The following is an 18,713-nucleotide window of genomic DNA, read 5'->3' as shown; positions in this document are numbered from 1 at the left end:
GTCCCCGAAGTCGCCCGGGATCGGGCCCGGAAGTGGGTCTGTATACGGTGCATGGTCTGGGGGAGGTCGGAGCGAATTGCGGTGATGCGTCCTTGCAGCTTTCGTACACTGGTCGCTGACCATCGACGAACTTTTTATTGGGGTCGTCATTTGGTTCAAAGCTTCGTGGTATGTGATGAGAAGGTAAAACCATCGGACGACAGCAATCAGTCAAGGGTTACACTAACTTCGATGTAGCACTCTTGGGATTCTTAATGCGGTCATTCCTGAGCATTGAAACCCTGAGGATATAGTACGCTACAAGTAAGTCAGTACATAAAATGGTTCTGTCACATTATGGCCATAACAGCCGGGAAAGACTGGCCTCGAATGTTCGGGGGTCTGCTTCAATACCACCCCGCTCGCATCGGACTGCCGCATGATGCTTGGAGCTCGAGTCCTTCACACTGAGCTCCATCCTGGAGCTCCGCACGACCCGGTTTGCATGTTCAGATGAACGCTGTTTGAGATACTTAAGCTGCCCCTCCCGCTGAGATCGCAGTCGGAGAGGAAGCTTCCCATTCATGATTAATACCCTTTTCTGCATGCCAAAGGTCAACTATAATCAAAAACGAATTACCAAAGTCAGGCACCAGCGACCTTGATAAAAGACACGCAAAACCGACTCTGAGCAGAATGTCTATGAACATAGCCTCCCCCTTCTCTCCTTACCCGAGCTACGTACTCGGCACAGGCCTCACTTTCATAGGCCTTCTAGGCTTCGTCCGGCCCCTGGCAATCTACGACGCCTTCGGCATCGCCAGACCCCTCTCCGCAGAAGCCGAGGCTTTTAGCTATGCCAAATCAGCGCGCGATCTAGCTACCGGGTTGCTGTTTCTCGGGCTCGAGACGTATCAGGAGGGATGCGGCAATGAAGACGCGGTGACTGCGTTATTGGCCGTTACTTCGCTTGTTGGAATCATGGATTGGTGGATTGTTAGGACGATGGGTGGAAAGGGAGGACGAGGAGATGGGGGGAAAGCTTTGACGCATTTGGGTAGTGGGGTTGTGATTGGGAGCTTCGCCATTTGGAGGTGGATGTATTAGTCTTGGATGAGTCCTTCCCATGACGGAGGTTGGTGTCGAATGTAACGCAGATCCCAAGCAACTTGATGACCAGTAGTGTAACTTAGGCCAAACCGAGTCATCTTTGATGACTTGTAGTTGACTCCGACTTGACTAGGTCTTCATATTCTGCTTTAATTACAGACTGATTTACCCTTTGATTCATCTGGCGCGCTTATATGTGCGAGCCTCAAGCCTTATCCTTGTCGACGATGATCCTGGGCGAGACCCTGATCTGCCAGTCGCTAATATTGTGGTAACCACCTTACGTCCGGAGCGCCCTCGACAGGATCTTGTACTCGCCGCTCTCGATCGCACTGCCGTGCGAGAAGTTGCCGCTCGGCCACCAGGTACTCGAGGGCAGGCGCGGGTACTGTTGAACGGGGGCATCAAAGTAGGCGTCCAAGATGAGGTTGTAATGCTGAAGGGAGCCAGGGTATTTGTGCTAGCCCGGAACACAGGGGTATGTACAGTCTATGGACTCCCAAGAGGGTTCGACGAGCTTGAAAGGGTTAGCTATTTCCAGATGAAGTACTTGGTTTTGATTCGGGAAACGGGGAGTACATACATCGAAGCTGAACTCACAACGAGGCCAGAGGATGTCAAAGTCAATGGTAAAGGTGTCTTCGATAGTCATCTTGAAGGTATCATTCTCTTGGATTAGCACAAAGTCGGGGGTTTGAATGACGGGGTCAATTCATTCGCCGGCCCAAATTTTGCTATCTTAGACGCTGCCTTTAATACCTATGGAGAGTCAGTTACCTCTGGAGCTGTCATTGAACTGGCATCATCTACAGACCAGCGCATGTCACCCGCAGAGACTCGTCGTTAAAGCCGATAATATTGATGTATCCGCTATAGATCGGGAAAAGCTTCGCATCAATACCGGCAGGTTCGATGAAAGTCACCGTCAGAACCCCAGTCGTACCAAGAGCTACATCAAGTGCAGTCGCCGAGAACTTGACCGTGGCCACCTCGCCCTCGTTCGAGGAGTACGGGATCGGAGGGAAAGTGACCACGGGATCGGAAGCGGGCTCAGTGGAGATGATGGAGTGGTCTGTGTCGTTCAAATTGATGACGGCGGAGGTGATGGATGTCTTGTAGGTTATGACCTTTAAAGGCGTCGACTATATCGGCACCTGGCATTGGAATAGGGGTAATAACCCGTCAGCTTCGGTGAATCTAGAAACGCCAAGATAGAGAGACTTACGCTAGAGAGCCGCTTCCATCATGATGAGCGACGGGCTTGCCGCTGGAGGCGATGAGGTGGTGGGCCGAGTCGCTGGCGTTGCTGGAAATTTTGGAGCGGCCTCCGTTCGCTGAGAAGTAGAGAGCGGCGACGCCGGCAATGTTGAAGTTCTGTTAGAACGAGTTGAGCTAGTCTCCAATCAGCAACTTAGGTACATATGGAGTGGCCATGCTGGTTCTATAGAGAACAGCCTACCCACCCTCGGATGTCGGATACGTGGGAAGAAAGGAACCACCTGATATGGGGATTATGTAAAATACGAAATGTTTGAACAGCTAGCTGTCGGGACGACGATAGCTTACCAGGAGCTGAGATCTCGGGCGTAAGACGGCTGTCAACTGTCAAGCCCTAGGACGAGAAGTAGTCAATGGCACCTGCAACGGACCCAGAGTTGGCGCTGGGAATGCCGACTGTCTTGCTACCGTTGGCTACAAACTCAAAGCTTACCTTGTGGCCCCGTTCATTTTGCTGAACGAGCCACTTGCCATCCTCTAGACTGGTGAGTCCAACGGATTCGTAATTTTAGTATGTCATGATCATGTTGCAGGACAGGGGGACGCCAAGTTATGGAAATGACTTACATCCAAGGGGCTGCTCCTTGGGGTTGTAGACGTTTCGGTTGGGAATCTCCCAGGCAGCATCCTGAAAGTTGTAGTAGAATGCCAACTTGACACTCGTTCCGAAGAGGTTGGTGTCGAGGACTTGCCAGCACTGACCATTCTGCCGCACATGTGTTGGTGAGGCTTAGGTCGAATCATAGAGTAGACAGGCACAACAACAATGAGATTTCCGCCAGTTGATAGCAATTGTTAGAGGTGAGCTGAGAAAGTTGCAAAGTTATCTTCAGCGATGTAATGCTCAATTTTGGTTGACTTGTTTCCAGCGCTCTGCGATTGTGATCTCCAGTCTTTCGAACTTCTTTGTTCCCCATTGTTTTGACACACTGCTGCGGCCCCGTTCAGGCACATGACATTGTATTACTTGTTTCCGTACCTCTTAAGAATCAAGGCTTTGTTACATTCCATTCGACTTCCAAGTTCATTGACAAACGGTGCTTTCATCAGCTATTTTGGTAATACTCAAGCCATTGGCATCATTGATAGACTACAACATGATTGTTCAGAGGCTTCTTTCGCTGTAAACGACATTAGAACCATTGTATCGATGACTCTCTGGCTTCAGACACACTATTTAACAGTCCGTTGCAACCGAGTGTCTGCATCACCTACAGTCATCAACAGCCTGACCATCGAAGACATCACCAATACTATTTCAGCCCCTGGCATACAACTCTAGCGCGTATCTTCCTCACAAGAATACATTTTTGACTACTACGACTCTCATACATTTCTACTCTGCGAGATCGGATCTCTTCTTCAGCATCTCATTTATATAGCTCACGTGCCTTACTTATCACATCACTTGTCGACAATGGCCTCGCCTACTCACGACCCGGCTGACATTCTTTGCTGGATGAGGGATGTATCCGGAAATTTGGAGGACACAAGCTCACTCGAAGAAGAGGTTCCAATTCCCCCTGAAGTTAAGCAAATTCAAGAGACCAGTTCTGGTACCGCCTACATTGCTGACCGGTCTGCTTCTGGAAGTGGATCACGGGCAAGCGAATCTGGAGAGACGCCAGCTCTGACGACAAACTCAACATGTACCAAACGCTCCTCACGATCTGAAGAGGGAACTGACACTGAAAGTGTTAAGAGACGTAGGTGCAGCTACGTTCAGTCGCCAACGTTTATACAAAGCCCATGGGAATCTGCGACCGGTTGCCATATGTACTACCGAAACAGCTGTCGCCCAAGAAAGCTGGAAACTGTCACATCGTCTTACTGGCCAGATATTCGCGACGTCTATGCCAGATCACTTCATGACCCGAGCATCAAATGTTGCGTTCCCTGTTCCATCTGTCATGAGGATTGCGCAGACGAAAGTACGTCCTGGAAAGTTGGATGGGAACTGCCCGTCATCCTTGCGTGTGGCCATATGATTGGGGAAGAATGTCTCAAATCGTGGTTCAGATCGCGGGCAAAAAGCGATCAGCCAAAGGACTGCCCAGTGTGCAGAAGGTTGCTCCAATGCTCCGAATGCAAGGAAGCCTTCATGTTCTCAATACTTTGTCGCGATTCTTACGTCCCGAATCTGAAGACCAAAACCTACAGCGAGCAGCCAATGGAGCAGACCATTTGCAACGATTGTCAGGCCGAGACTGATTTCGGAAGTCGAATCCTCCAAGGTGAGCATATTGCCGAGCCATTTCCCCGCGGCGGCGCTCCCCGACATATGATAGATTGGTACCGTCAAGTAAGGGATGAGTTTGAAACCAAAGCAAAGTTGAGCTTGGGTGACGGAATGAGACCGATCGACGTCTCTGGCATGATTCACAAAGAGATTTTCGCCGAGATGAAATCATGGCTGTATTTTCTGAAGGAGGATGTGGCTCACAGAGTACAGGCAAGTATCGCTAAGATTGAGACAGAGCTGGATGAAACTCACTGGTGGAATCGCGCTGGAGTGGACGCGGAAGAAGAGTTCGACATCAACCCAGGCTATGGCAATCGCTCAGATGGTGGCGAGGACCGCGGCGAGGACGGCATGAGTTACGAGGGCTTTGATGGCCGCTGGCATGGCGATGAGACTCAGGCTGGGGACAGGGATTACGATGCCGCTAACTATACTTGGTGAGATTTGCTGACATCAACTTGGTGTTACACCATACTTTCCAGAAGATAGAGCGTTGTTGATTTTGAATGATCTGATCGATGTAATACGACTTGGATAAGTTGTGGTCAAGAATGTGCGGGGTTGTTACAAGCTCAACCCGCAGCTGTAGTAATTCTGAATAGAGTCTACTTCATCTATCCATTGGTGGTATCACGATCTCCATCTGTTCCGGACGTGCAGTTGATCTGGAGCAAGTTCTTGTCCAGGTTTTTGCATTCGTACACAGGTGGCTTCCCGCTTGGCACCGTGACTGTGACGTTCTCGGCGCGGATGTTGCTGCAACGCTATATCGTAAAACTAATGTCAGTGATGTGTCCGGAGAATCAATGCTCTTTCATAGCGATGGATGGAAAGCTTACGTCTGCGGCACTACAAACAAGGCTTCCGGCTTGCGGGTCTAGCTTGGTTGAAACCGTGCCGTATATGTTCTTCAGAGTGATGTCAGAAATTGTAAGGTTGGCCTGGAATCACCATGATCAGCACTAAATTGTACAAATACCTCAGAGAGAACGAAGGTACCTACCGGGAACTCTTCGCAGAGTGTTTGGTTCTTTTGGCCGTAACATTGCGTAATCGTAATGGCCCGATCGTTGTTGATATTCTTGAAGAGGTCATACGTGACGTTTCTGACACGCCCGAGACCACCTCCACCATTCAGGAGTGTCTGGAAAGCAGTCTCAATACCAGGCCAGACTTTGATGCGAGCGGCATCGCTAGCGTTGGCCATAGTTGTGTTATATATGTAGAGGTTCTCGACGATATCGGTCTCGCCCTTGTACTGGCCCAGGGAGCCAACGCTCATGCCGTGTGAGCCAGTGCAATCCAGGTTCTGGACGACAACATTGGTGCTGTTTGGTTTGAATGACACACAGTCTGCATAAGCCACCGAGGTCAGTTCACGCGGTATCAACGGGAGTTTTGCTGTCCTGATTGCAAGCACCCAGACCATCCGTAGCCGAACTCACCGTCTGTGTTGATAATGACTGAGTTCTGAATCACAATGCGATCGGACCGATAGGTATCCCAACCATCCGAGTTGGCGATCTTGACACCATTTTGACTCTGTCCCAATCATTGTGTCAGCTTTTGCGCCGCCCTGAGATGGTGGTAAATCAGTGGATCGTCCTACCTGGGCTTTAAGATCCATATCACTGATAATGACATCGGTGCTGTTCGCAATCAGGTTGAACCACTGGTATCGTTAGCCTGTAACAATCTGGATGTGGTGGTCACAACTCACGTTGGGAGGGTTGCGCATCCGAAGGTGTGACATTGTCGCCCCCTTCGCTCCGTCGAAAGAGAACAACATGGGCCTCAAGAGCTATTATGTCCTGTTTAGCACACTCGAAAAGTAGCATGACCTGGCGTTCTTACACTACTGTTGGTCTGAATGGCCTCCCAGTATGCCTGACCGCGACCATCAATGACAGATTTATCGTTCCCAAGATCACCATAGATGTTGATATCCTCGCCGCCAAACTTCCAAAAGACTGACTGGTTCTGGAAAGCGAACTTGAAACTGTTCTCGGCCCAGTAGAGGGGGTCATCATTGAACTGGATGTCGCCGGTAATTACTACGTCAATGTGCTTCAAGAAGGTGAGATCCAACGGCGAGCTAATGAGGTAGGTCTTGTCGAACACCACCGTGCCGCCGTCGTTGCATTCCTTGAAGGCTTTGAGGATCTTCGGCGCGTCGTCCTTGCCCTCGGTGCAGCTCGGCTTAACGTAGCAATAGCGGTCTTTGTCTCTGGGAGGCGAAAATGGCATGGCCTTTCCGGTGTTGAACGGAGCGGGCTCAACCTTAGGGCGCTTGGGAAGCTCATCCTGGGCGGAAACAATCGACATTAGGCCAAGGGCGGCGGCCCATAGAGCCAAAGAGGTGGTCCGCATCTTGACAAACTTGCACGCACACGGGAACGACAGAGTGGTGTTAGGGATGTGAAAGCGCCACTACTTGAGTCCTAGTCCCTGAGCCATCCGTACTCAAATACCCAAAATCCTAAGAGCTTAAGTTTGATGAAATGTCACCGGCGGCGGATCATATCATCATTATCCCCAGATTGAATGCAACAATACGTGGAAGATTTGTGGGGTTCATGTAAGGTCCCTCGGCCGGTCGGTAGAAGATTTCGCGGACTGGGGTGGGAGCAAACACGTTGATTCTTCCCCAAAGAGCGTTCCCTTCAACCTGACGAACCCCTTGCGGCTGAATCCTTCTTGCGCTTCTCCGCATACTGTACCCATTTGTGAGCGCGGGGTAAAGAGGGATGCGGAGAAATTATCAGAGACAACTTAGCGAGGCAATTAGCGAGCCGGTGGGTGCAATTTGCTTCGCATTTCCGGTCTTGGCGTTGACATAATATGAGATCACACAGGTAGCAGATATTTGCTGAAGCCCTGGGCTCTCGAGACCCTCCTCTTCAGTAAAACTGGGAATAGGAGCTAGGTTTCAGGCCATCTATCCGCAGACTAGGCAATGGAGCCCAGGGACCCTCGCAGAAGTACGGCGGCATTCAGGCTGTTGGTAATACAACCATGTAGGGCAGCGCGGTTCGAGACCCCAAGCGACAGATCATAGTGATCATGGTAAATTTGACTCTCGTTATAATCTTTGTCATTGGCTTCCGAGGCAAATCTAAATAATGATAACCTCGAGATTCTCACGATCAGGACCGTTGTGCTGCTTCATCGTCGACAAGGTATAAGGGAATGCTCTTCAAACTGAACTCGATTATGGAAAGGTAGCCAAGCTTGACTTATTAAGGGGCTTCGAAATCAAACGACCCATAGAGAAGTCACAAAAACGTGATCCGCTGCTAGTGGGAGAAGAGGGGGGGGTATCAAATGTTGCATGTATCAGAGCCAACCGGCCGTCCTTGATCATATTCCTGCTGTCCTGCTTTTGTCCTCAAGACCTGACTACATTATGTTGTCCTCGTGAATCACTTCCGCTCGCGCCATAGACGTCCAATAGCCTCCTCCGTGGCTGTGGGTATGTTGGAAGAACAAAGAGAATGTTTCAGAATCCGCAACATGGCGGTATTGACGATAGGCCGCGTCCAAGACCAGACTTTTATCAGAGTTAACTTCTTAAAAAACCCGTGTCCGATAGCGCTGAGGCGGCGGGGGTTGCTGACGGCGAGCTGGTCCATTGGTCTTGACTTTCCATGCGTCGTAACGATTAATGTAGAAAGGTTCGGTTGGTTGTGGTTGTGGCATTGGAACGTATTGCATTGGTCGGCCCCGGGTCGGGTAGACCCGCGGAGGTATCCTTGGTGTCCTCGGCCCACGGGACCCGGTCACCCCGCTTTCGGAGGAAGAGTCATAATACAAGGAGTCCCAGTCCGGTGGCGGTCCTGGTCTTCTCTTGTTCTGAGAAATGCAGAACCAAGCGATGAGAACAATGGCGACGAAGGCCACGATGCCACCCAGGATTCCTCCTATCTGTGCGCTTGATAGGGACCCGCTTGATCGGTCCGGAGGTGGTGGGTCCGTGGTCGGAGCAGCGGCTGGGGGCGGGTCGGCCGGGTTGCCATCGGAGTATGATGTCGGTGGCCCGCTCCCTAGTGTAACGTATGTGACGAAAGTTGAACTTGGTCGATAGATCGTCTGAGTTATGACATGAAAGCCTGTCTCTTCCTGTCGGGCAGCGACGGGAAGAGGGGTTTCGCGGGGTTGCAGCGAAATCGGAGTGGGAGAGGTATGCATTGCTGACGGGATCTCATCAGGTTGGTTGGTAAGCGTCTTATTCGTTATATCCAGCCAAGAAGAGAAGGCCTCACTGGCTAAGGCAAAATGGTACCGTCAAGTAACTTAGATAGCGTGGTAAACAATGAACCCCATGAATGAGTGTCAAAAGACCGAAGAAGCCACAGTACGAAAGAAAAAGGAAAGAAAGTGCAAGACGTGTCGTTCTTATCCCGGAATCTAGAAGCAGGCTGTGGTTCGCAGAGAAAGTTGCTTACCATCTTACAACTTCTCACGGGTGCCAAGTAGCATCCACCGCATACTTCCATCGCAAGGCCAAGACTAGGCATAGACGCAATTCCTACGAACGAGCTGCAGCGCCACAGGCAACACCACGCCCCCCCAGACACATCGGATAGACACTCAAGACGCGACTAACCTTGTTTTGACACCTCTCTGCCCAGACTTGTCGATATCGTACGGCTGCGCCTGACACATCCAAAAGACCTGCAGGCAGGCTGCAAGGCATTGGGGCTGGCCAGTGAGGACCGACAGCGTGGTGCCATGAACATGCAAAATGCGCACATGATTCTGCCCATCAACACTTGCGATAAATGGGGGTGAGAGGCCAGATCCACCAATAAGCTGAATTGGTCGGGCTAAGGTGCAGGAGTTTTGATCAACCGAACCAATGTCATTGAGTTGCGGACAGCCATTAGCAAGTACCGCACAGTCAGACATCGTATACACACCCACACGGGGGCCGGCCCGTCGAGTTGGATCTGTGTGAGTGAGACCCTTGACTGGAGTGCTCATGTGCTTAGTTTCCAGTGAGACACGGTGTATATCAACAACGGCGGCATCTTAGTTGCCGGACCTACTTCGCGTGTGCGAATTTGGCCCCCAACCAACCTTGACTAACATCAACCTATGCAGACACTAACGCGGTCATTGCATCGGCCAACCTGGATGAGAGTTCGTCATCAATCTCACAAAGATAAGACCGGAAGGACACGGCAGTTATCAGAACAAATCCCGACGAAGTCAATTGCTACCTCAACGGGTGACACGATGCCGGACCTCATCGCTACTATTTCCAGGTGTCGTCACGTCCTTGATCGTGCTCGATCTATCCTTTGCACCCGCGAACTCAAGACGTCATTTTAAATCTCTTTTATGTCCCCCAAAGTTACACCACGCCTGGAAATATTACATGCCCCCAAAAAGTACACGAACGAGAATAAGTGAGAAAATCATCATGCCAAAGTGCCAAGAAGCGCGTGCGCGCGCGCGCGGATTGCCGGTTTTATAAGTCCGCAGAAATTCATTCAAAGACTGAAGAACAGAATTGCGTTCGATCAACGGGGGCCAGGAGAGCGAACTCCAACTTCTCTGACAGAGTATCATTGGCAGTATCTGAAAGAGGGTTGAGTCAGCTATTCGTTCTGTTTCGTTTCATCAGAGAGAATTCATCAAACTTACTTTTACTTCGATCGGACTTTAGCAAGATTACGCAACGGCTCTCCTCCCCTCGCGGAAAGCAAAACGAACAATTGTTCCACCTATCTCCTCCTCTCAGCCTTACCGGCACGGTTCGGTTGAGCAGCAGCGGTAGGATTGTTGTCAACGATGATACCGACGCCGGCACCGCCCTCGCCGTTTCCGAGTTGGATCTTGGGACCCTTTGTGAGCGCGGCCTCGGCAAACGTGAGGGCACGATCGAAGCCGCTCTGGCGCTTCTCCACCCTCTTTGTAATATCTCGGCCTGCAACGATGCCTTGTTGAGCGGCTCCGGGGGCGCCAATGCCGGCAGCGGCAGCGGCAGCGGCTGCTGCGCCTTCGCCTGCGGCGGCGCCTCCCTTACCCTTTCCAGCCTCCGCCTCGCCTCCGAATGTGAGCGCACCATCACCGACTACCAACGCAGGGGAGTATGCGCCGAGGTTGATGTTCAGGGGTGCGGGGGCGGCGTTGATCCCTACGGCCAGGATGGCGAGGGTCATGAGGGTGCTGGTGATCTGCATGGCGAAAAATTGGAAAGTTGAATTGAAAAGATTGGGTATCGTGTGTCGGCGCAGCCGGTAGATGTCTCTCTCCTCAAGAGGAATTATTAGGTAGTACTGAAAAAGAAGGGGATTCCTTTGGTGGAGGAGAATCGAAGAAGCAGAACAAACAGCACAGCTGAAGTGAGGAGGAAATAAAGAGAGATGACGGAAATCAGGTAATAGCACACGCGTCAACGAGTGGCAAGGCAAGGTGGGAGGAGAGAGCGTAATGAATGAAATCCCCACGGAGCGCCAAGAAGAGGTTCAAATACCTGGCATGGAGAACCACGACCAGATCCAGAACCACAACCAGTGAGAGAGTGTCAAAGGTGAGAGGTTGGAAGGTGGAGGATGGGACAAGAGAGGCGCGGAGACCATGCCATTCGGGGTTGCGGCGCCGTCATGCGTGTCAAGACCTGCCGCTGCCAAGGCCAAGCGGCTCTGTCAAAAATAGAAGCTCTTCCAGGTGCCTTGGACAAGAGATGATAGGTTCTTGGGCGTTCTAAGCTCCAGGGACTAACAGGCACACGGACCTTGCGGAGGGGGGTTTCCGCTTGGGATTCGAGGAGAAGGGCAGCAGAGCCGCGAGTTGATCCAGGGGGGCCATGTGGTTTCCATCGATGGTATGGTGATGATGGTGGTTACGCGGGATGTGGTGGAGAAGTGCGTCTGAGCGGAGGTGAAACGGTCCAAGTCCCAAGACCTCCAACAACGAGGGCTCCCCGAAACCATATAGAGTCTTGGCAACTGGGCTGGATGCGGCCCTGGCATTGTCAAGAAGCAGCTTCTTTCTATGAGAGCGCTGCAATCTCTTCTCTGTTGCCCATGGTGTTGCGAAGTAAAGATAGATGAAGCTGATGTTTGACGTTGGGGCACGAGGGGTTGTCTACCGAGGATGCGATCTGCGACCTGCCACAGGCTAGCAGCTGCAAGGCCGTTTTACCATTCGCAGCTCCGACAAGAAATATCAGTAAATTACTTAGAAGAGCCATAGTCTGCACATGAATACCTACCATGGTCGCCAAGATGTCTGCTTGCCGATGGCCAAGGACCGGGCGTTTCCCAAGATAATTGGCCCGGCCAGCGATCGGGATACCAAGGCTGTGCCCAGGACTTCCAAGAGATCCCATTCTACAACCGTAACGGCATGCACCATCTACTCGCCCGGAGAACGTCGCATACGAGGATTTGCCATTCCAGCCTCAAGACCGCTTCCCCGACGTGGATGCTGATTGGACCGGGCGACGTTGATTCGAAGCTGAGACCAAAACCTACTCCTACACCGATCCGAGTCAACGGAGTCAAACAACACTCATTGTATCATTCTTCTCCGAAGTACAGCAGCTTGCAATGAAGATCTGACATTGACAGCTCTTGGTAGCATAAATTTCAGAGTGATTTCGCGCGCATCGAGAAAGACTCTTTGAATGGTTGGGCGAACTAGAGGCCCATGTCGAACTTGACACTCTAATGCATTGACTAACCGCTAACCATTAGAGACTGGTCGCTGATTGTGTCTGAATAGGCTAGGTTGAGCCGTTCCACAGCACTTCCTTGCAACGGCGCGTGCCACCGGCGGAAACACACTCGCGTGTGAAACCTTGCGTCAGAAAATTCCTGTCTGCGGGTAGCCCCTTGAGTCTTGCAGATGTCCAGCTGACTCGTCACCATAAAACAACTACGATCCCACCGGTAATTGTTTGCACATGTAGAGTCGCATGTGAGCGGCATGCCGCCTTGGAAATGCTAGTCTGGTTGAATTCTTGCCACATCACGCCACGAAGGAGTATTCATGTCAACACTGTCATGTCCTGTAAAAGCCAGATCCGAAGCCCTCAATTGTGGATTTGATATAGTTCAAATTCCATTCATCTAGCGAATCGTAGTCAATATTGACTGTGAGTGAGTGACTGCCCGTACTCCGTACAGTACCAACCGGTAGTCGGAGAGACTACCAGCCGAAGTTCTTACAAGAAGTCAATACAACACGTCGATAAGCTACGATAATACGGAGACGCAATGCTGATCTAGGAGATTAACCCGATTCCGATGTCTCTCACGATCTTCAGTGACGTTCTGCTTGTCTAAAGAAAGACTCGGAGATTTACCATTGGCCTAGGCACTGCCTCCGTAAGCGTTTCACAGCGACTAGCTTGACGGGCAAGACAACAACCGCGGCTACATTCGACACGGATCCTCGGGCTTTATCCTTATAACCGTGGCACAGATGAGCGACTGTGCCTTGCGGTTGTCTCCTTGCACCTGCATAATCCTGTATGGCCAAGACATTATCCAGATCTACATATTGAAGCTTTTCCATACGCCAAGAACTCTGTGGTTTGGCGCCATTGATTTTCAGAATGGTTGGAAATGGCCTCTTAGTTTGACACCTTTAGAATGCAATTTCGGGGTACTTCAAACTCGGCTGGGCACGAAGGAGAGCTCATTTCCAGTAATAGGTAGTCAGCCAGAACATAATCATCTCGGTAAAGCCTAACTTTATCATTGTGTGCAGCTGCTGACTCAATCCTGTGCTTTTCTCCTGCTCCCGTAGACGAATTCCTTTTGGTTCGCCACCCAGATCCGATCCTCATTAGAAACTCCACAGTCTAATGCCTATGCGGCTGAATATGCCTTTACGAGACATGACGTCCCGTGTCCAGCATCTCCACCCAAGCTTCCTGCCTCTTCTGCTCAGCAGTCGGCGTCAGCCAAGTATACTTTTGATAGATATAATCGCTATGCGCAATGTCTCTGATCTGCCTCATAAGGTTGTCAAGCACTGGTACCCGCTTGTAGTCACTGTAATCTTTCCCATCAGCTTTGTGGTCGTATCTGGGAGCCCAAACCGCACGGGACCTGGTCTCGCTGAGTATGGCTCTCATTAGCGAGTTGGTCGCTCTCTCGACGCGGAGAGCGCGGCACTTGAAGCAACACGAAGGGCGGGAGGCGCCCTCGGGAGTGGTGAGCGGGAACTTGTCCAATTCTGTCATGCTCCTGGGCAGAGGCAAACCCATCATGCCCACATCCATACAGCTTTGAGCGCACTGCAAGTAAGGGCCGATGAGGCCCGGGCAGTAGGGGCACTTTGGTTGACCGAGGTTGTAAAAATTTGCAATTTGTTTGATGCATGCTTCGCACAGAATGTGACCGCAAACGAGAACCATGGCGCGGTTCGAGTTCTGGCCGGGCGTGGTGGTCATTGATGTTGAGCATTTGGGGCATGGAGCAGCAAACTGCTGGAGGGCCGTGTCGGAGGTCATCCAAGACTTGATTTCCGGCCAGAAAACCTTTCGGATTACTTCGCGCTTGTCCGTCATTGCGGCTGCATCCGAGGGTACGAGACGATCGGCCGGCCCTTGTCCGACCGGCATGTACGGCGGGACGGGCTGCTGCGACGGATATCCGGACGGGTATGCGGACGGTCGCTGTGATTGCTGGAGACTTTGGGGCGCAATTTGGTGCGGAGCGCCAATGAGAGGGCGGCCGGCTTGGGCCGACGGGACCGAGTCCCATCGGTTGCCAGTGAATGCATCGTTGCCTTCGCCGATATCAAGTGATTCGTCGACCGAACCGACGACAGAGGGAGCTCCGTGGCTCCCTCCGCTACTGGCCCCGCCGAGACCTCCACCAGACCCTCCGCCGAAGTGCATGTTGCGAAGCTTTTGCAAGGTTTCTCTGTCCATTTTATCAAATTCGTTAGATGGTTGAGCTGAAATGTTTCTCAACTAAGGTGCCACACAGTGGAGGGACTAAGACTGTCTCGATCAAGTCGTCGAGAGGATGTCGTAAGCCGGGTTACTCGAGTCTTCTTATATCTGAAATGGTGCTCTTGGTCCTCTGAAGGCATCTGTGCTCCCTAGTTGTTGTTATTCGTTACTTGCTTTGTGTCGCTTAGGCACCTTTTTCTGACGAGACAACTTCTTGTGCCTTTCGGCAGAATCGCGAAAGAAAACGCTGAATCATGTGGTGCTTCTTTGAGAAAAATCTCCCTTGCGAGGCACTTACTTCCTGTGTCCAAGGTAGTCTGCGTCTTATTGCTATTTACCGCATCAAGGGAGGGACTGGTTGCATCCATCACAATCCAAATAGTTCGCTACGATGCCCCGCACTGTACCTCCAGGCTTCATGAGTCCTCTTTGTTGTTCTCGAATCTCATGCTTCGAAAAACAAATTTGGTCTCACAGAATGCTGCGGAACCATCGACTGAATCACATGTAGATAGGAGCATTATCTCCGAGTCGTAAATTCCCATTGCCCTTGCAACGTCAGTGCAGATATTGCGCGAAAGTTGGACTGTGGGCTTTTTGGTCCATTGTGATGCTATATTTTCGGGGCATTTCCCCATTGTTCCCACGGTTGGGGCGAGTTATTACTGGGGACACTGTGGTGGACTTCCGAGTTCGGGGTCTGGGCAGTTGGCCCTAGCCACTCTCTTTATCTCCCGAGATCCCTCTCTTGGCTACTTGAGCACCATGGCGAAGAGCCAAACATCGAATGTAGGCTTGCTGAGAAGCTAATTCTCATCATTTGTCTTTACGCTGGCCGAGACTGAACTTCCGAGTCATCCAGCCCAGCTCTCTTCCACGCAAGCTTCGCCATAACTTGGGAGGTGGCACAAGCCTGGAATACTTGATTTAACTTTCTTGAACTTGGGCCAAGCAGCAGTAGTTCCACACCTGTGGAACCCGCCGAGCCGCCGGTGTAGTGGACTGAGGACGGGAATTATGTTATGAAAATTCAAATGCAGAAAACTTGCCGTCATCGAAGAATCCATTCACCTCAGCCCTACAGAACATAGTCGCGCGCGAATTGTTGACGTCAATTTTGTATTCAGATGACCCGGACGCAACGGCAGAATGCTAAGGAATGTTTCCCTTGGCCTATGTAGTTAGTTACTCGACATCACAACGCGTCACTATAGAAGGAGTCTTGGGGGGATGAGCGTCACCCTTAAGTAATGTATGAGCCACTGCGCTGCGCCTGTGAATTACCTGCAACTTTTTTTTTTACTTCACCGATGCCCCAAAGTTGCCCATTGAGTAATCAAAACAGCCCGAGTTCAACACCCTTGTTACTATTACTCTACTGCAAGCCCCTTGGGCGAAACACATTCAATATGTCAAAGAAGTACCCTGCCCCCCACGCGCCAGTAGTACGGATAATTGTGTTGGAGACGGACAACCCCCATCCTGACACCCATGCAGCGAAGGGGAGCTTTGGAGAAATTCTGCATACACACTTCCAGCATGCCGGCGCTGAACACGACCCTCCGTTGGGAGTCGATACAGATCAGAAGTTTGTGGTAGAGGAAAAGGGAGGTACAGTCCCATCATTTGAAGATTTCGACAGCTATCAAGGTGTCTTGATCACCGGAAGCATGTATGATGCACACGGAGATAATCCCTGGATTCTCAAACTCCTCGGAGTTTTACAAGGTTCGTCACCACTCAAGCCACTGATACCCTTTACAGACACCCGCAACCAGCGGTACTGACTCCGGGCAACAGAACTCTGGGAGCGCCGGCCGGATCTCCACTTGAGCGGCGTGTGCTTCGGCCACCAGCTTCTCAACCGGATGCTCGGCGCCGAAGTCGCACCAGCGCCATCAGAAGACTGGGAGTTAGGCCACTGTCCGATCGACCTTTCCCCGGTGGGTAAGCAACTGTTTAAGACAGAAGACAATCATGTGCATCTTCACCAAATGCACCAAGACCAAGTCGTCGCGCCACCTACCACCGAGAGCTCCAAGGGCCTATTGAAGCCGGGCGACAAGGTGGATGTGTGGGGTCACAGTGAGCACACCAAGGTGCAGGGCGTCTACATCAAGGGCCGGCTCTTCACATCACAGGCGCATTTGGCGTTTGATGAGGATATGGTAAAAAGGCAGATCCAAATGAGGATTGACAGTGGCGGTATTCAGGATATGGAACATGCGGATCAGGCGGCGGAGACTGCGCATTGGGAACACGATGGTGACCTGGTCGCAGCGGCTATTCTAAGGTTCTTCCACGGAGACGATGATGAGATAGAGTGATGGGTGGTAGGAAATGGTGTTGTAGTAATGGCTGCCCAGTTGTGGAGAAACTTACTTGTCAATCCTGAAGCTAGCTCAGCTGTCATGTCTGAGTAAAGACCCAGTCCACACCACAATGTGTGTGGCCAAGTTTGAGGACGGATAAAGATATCCGATGTTGTTTCATTACCACGATGACATGGTTCAATATGAAGAAATTCAACATATTGCTTTGTCGCCTCTCCTCTCCCTTGGTATCGAGTCGCATGAATTCTTGGCGTGGTTGGCTGGAGCGAGGCACCCTCGCTGACCTTCCCTTTGGGTCTACAAGAAGACGATCCCACCGGTAGTCTTGAGACTTATGTGGTGATTATGCTCGTGAGGACGAATCACTCACGTACTTAATCTCATAGGCACTTCATGCAGCGTTCCATTCATGCTACCTTAAATTCCATTCTCTGCCACCATTGCTGTTGGTCAGCGGCAACATCCATCGCCTATCACTGCATCAGTCAGCTTTGAGTGCGGGATTCGTATGATGATTGCAGGGCTCTAAATATAGCATATTGTTGGATGGCTGCAGAAAGAAGACCCCGGGGAAGTGAGTTCTGTCAGTCACATAAGAAGCAAGACTTCCTTTCCCAATCTCGAATGATGAGTTTTGCATTCAAGGTCCGCCTTTTGCAAAATACTTTCTGCTAATCTCACCGCCTCAGAAGATGTCTTCAGCGTCCAATTTTCCAGGAGTCGGGACGCATCTTGTCTACAGAAAGCCGCCGCCAACACCAGAGTTTCTCAACCCGCCAACCAATCTTTATTCCGATGCTGAGAATTACAGAGATAAGCGCGAAGTTTTTGTTCGTAACATTCGCGCCGAGATGAATCAGTTCACTACCGCGAGTGATGGCTTGGAGTTCGTGAAGCATAGGGTTGATGTTAAAGACTGGTCTGACGAGGATGAGGTTCGCGAGGTGATACTTCGAGACACCCAAGAGCTTCTCAAGAAACAGTAATATGACTTTCCCTTATCTCATGTTATCTAAAACTTTGTGATTAGGCGAATAACTAATCAAATCTACGAATAGTTTTAACGCCAACAGGACATTCACCACTGTCTCAAGAATTCGACACTCTGATACAAGTGGAATCAGGAAAGACACCACGCCGGTTTACTCTATTCACGGCGACTTGACTGTTCGAAGTGGCCTTGAGCTTCTGGAAGATACTATTCCCAAAATGGATCACCCGCCCAAATCTATGCCTCCTAAGGGTCGAGTTCTCATGGTCAACGTATGGAGGCCTCTGAAGACGATCAAACGCGACCCGATTGCCTTTCTAGTGCCCAAAAGCATTAGATCTCAGGAACGACATGCACAGATCTTCTCACGACCTGAAGGAAAATTCAAAGTCTTCGGCAAGGACGCTCAAGACTTCTGGCTGGATACAGCTTCCTACAGTGAAGACCATGATTGGGTCTTTCTGGATCATCAGCAACCCGATGAGCCTGTCCTATTTCTTCAGTGGGACAGTGCGTCATTGGAGAGTTTCGAGTCGAGGATGGCTGTGTTTCATAGTTCTTTTGAGGATTCTAGATTTATGAACGAGGAGGAACGAGCGAGTATCGAGCTTAAGTGTCTTGTTTTCTTGGACGAGTGAATGAGTGGTGGCCATGGAGGCGGAAGATCACGCATCACGCATCATCTCAGTCTAGGTAGCTCAGTCAATCAACGAGGACTGATTGAATGTGGATACTAGCTAGTCTTCTTATCCAAATGCCAGACTTGCTAATTCTGACGAAGCTCCTCTAATAGTTTGGCAGAGACCACTGAGCATGGCATAAGAACTACAAGAGCAAAAAACTTGGGTTTTTTCCTTGCAT

The 18,713-nt window shown here is 50.9% G+C and overlaps 11 protein-coding genes across 11 annotated transcripts; 5 read left to right on the top strand and 6 right to left on the bottom strand.

The window, feature by feature from the left end:
* Nucleotides 1–675: 675 nt before the first annotated feature.
* CPAR01_16275 (uncharacterized protein) lies at nt 676–2,222 on the top strand (the record flags this gene model as incomplete). The annotated part of the gene is made up of 3 exons (XM_060500520.1): nt 676–1,079; nt 1,249–1,567; nt 1,902–2,222. 3 exons carry the CDS (start codon nt 676–678, stop codon nt 2,220–2,222), a joined length of 1,044 nt encoding a protein of 347 aa, XP_060340701.1.
* On the bottom strand, nt 1,370–1,741 carry CPAR01_16276 (uncharacterized protein; the record flags this gene model as incomplete). The annotated part of the gene is made up of 2 exons (XM_060500521.1): nt 1,370–1,549; nt 1,673–1,741. 2 exons carry the CDS (start codon nt 1,739–1,741, stop codon nt 1,370–1,372), a joined length of 249 nt encoding a protein of 82 aa, XP_060340702.1.
* On the bottom strand, nt 1,829–4,648 carry CPAR01_16274 (peptidase; the record flags this gene model as incomplete). Its single annotated transcript, XM_060500519.1, has 6 exons — nt 1,829–1,848; nt 1,904–2,216; nt 2,347–2,463; nt 2,656–2,684; nt 2,935–3,073; nt 4,499–4,648. The coding sequence occupies 6 exons, from the start codon at nt 4,646–4,648 to the stop codon at nt 1,829–1,831; spliced, it is 768 nt and encodes a 255-aa protein (XP_060340700.1).
* CPAR01_16273 (uncharacterized protein) lies at nt 3,785–5,050 on the top strand (the record flags this gene model as incomplete). The annotated part of the gene is made up of 3 exons (XM_060500518.1): nt 3,785–4,073; nt 4,159–4,298; nt 4,535–5,050. 3 exons carry the CDS (start codon nt 3,785–3,787, stop codon nt 5,048–5,050), a joined length of 945 nt encoding a protein of 314 aa, XP_060340699.1.
* A 173-nt stretch (nt 5,051–5,223) lies between these two features.
* On the bottom strand, nt 5,224–6,979 carry CPAR01_16272 (exopolygalacturonase; the record flags this gene model as incomplete). The annotated part of the gene is made up of 7 exons (XM_060500517.1): nt 5,224–5,373; nt 5,449–5,550; nt 5,613–6,010; nt 6,055–6,151; nt 6,219–6,281; nt 6,330–6,410; nt 6,464–6,979. 7 exons carry the CDS (start codon nt 6,977–6,979, stop codon nt 5,224–5,226), a joined length of 1,407 nt encoding a protein of 468 aa, XP_060340698.1.
* A 1,200-nt stretch (nt 6,980–8,179) lies between these two features.
* Nucleotides 8,180–8,797, bottom strand: CPAR01_16271 (uncharacterized protein; the record flags this gene model as incomplete). The annotated part of the gene is made up of 1 exon (XM_060500516.1): nt 8,180–8,797. The coding sequence occupies one exon, from the start codon at nt 8,795–8,797 to the stop codon at nt 8,180–8,182; it is 618 nt and encodes a 205-aa protein (XP_060340697.1).
* Nucleotides 8,798–10,338: 1,541 nt separating this feature from the next.
* On the bottom strand, nt 10,339–10,797 carry CPAR01_16270 (uncharacterized protein; the record flags this gene model as incomplete). The annotated part of the gene is made up of 1 exon (XM_060500515.1): nt 10,339–10,797. The coding sequence occupies one exon, from the start codon at nt 10,795–10,797 to the stop codon at nt 10,339–10,341; it is 459 nt and encodes a 152-aa protein (XP_060340696.1).
* Nucleotides 10,798–11,423: 626 nt separating this feature from the next.
* CPAR01_16269 (uncharacterized protein) lies at nt 11,424–12,172 on the top strand (the record flags this gene model as incomplete). The annotated part of the gene is made up of 2 exons (XM_060500514.1): nt 11,424–11,441; nt 11,813–12,172. 2 exons carry the CDS (start codon nt 11,424–11,426, stop codon nt 12,170–12,172), a joined length of 378 nt encoding a protein of 125 aa, XP_060340695.1.
* A 1,282-nt stretch (nt 12,173–13,454) lies between these two features.
* On the bottom strand, nt 13,455–14,504 carry CPAR01_16268 (uncharacterized protein; the record flags this gene model as incomplete). The annotated part of the gene is made up of 1 exon (XM_060500513.1): nt 13,455–14,504. The coding sequence occupies one exon, from the start codon at nt 14,502–14,504 to the stop codon at nt 13,455–13,457; it is 1,050 nt and encodes a 349-aa protein (XP_060340694.1).
* Nucleotides 14,505–15,937: 1,433 nt separating this feature from the next.
* CPAR01_16267 (GMP synthase) lies at nt 15,938–16,855 on the top strand (the record flags this gene model as incomplete). Its single annotated transcript, XM_060500512.1, has 2 exons — nt 15,938–16,256; nt 16,329–16,855. The coding sequence occupies 2 exons, from the start codon at nt 15,938–15,940 to the stop codon at nt 16,853–16,855; spliced, it is 846 nt and encodes a 281-aa protein (XP_060340693.1).
* Nucleotides 16,856–17,553: 698 nt separating this feature from the next.
* On the top strand, nt 17,554–18,490 carry CPAR01_16266 (uncharacterized protein; the record flags this gene model as incomplete). Its single annotated transcript, XM_060500511.1, has 2 exons — nt 17,554–17,843; nt 17,920–18,490. 2 exons carry the CDS (start codon nt 17,554–17,556, stop codon nt 18,488–18,490), a joined length of 861 nt encoding a protein of 286 aa, XP_060340692.1.
* Between the last annotated feature and the right edge of the window lie 223 nt (nt 18,491–18,713).

This window comes from Colletotrichum paranaense (genome assembly GCF_030867605.1).
Source record: "Colletotrichum paranaense strain IMI 384185 chromosome Unknown Scaffold_24.1, whole genome shotgun sequence".
Lineage (NCBI taxonomy): Eukaryota > Fungi > Ascomycota > Sordariomycetes > Glomerellales > Glomerellaceae > Colletotrichum > Colletotrichum paranaense.
The sequence above is the reverse complement of the archived record's forward strand: the minus strand, read 5'-3'. Positions and strand labels throughout refer to the sequence as shown.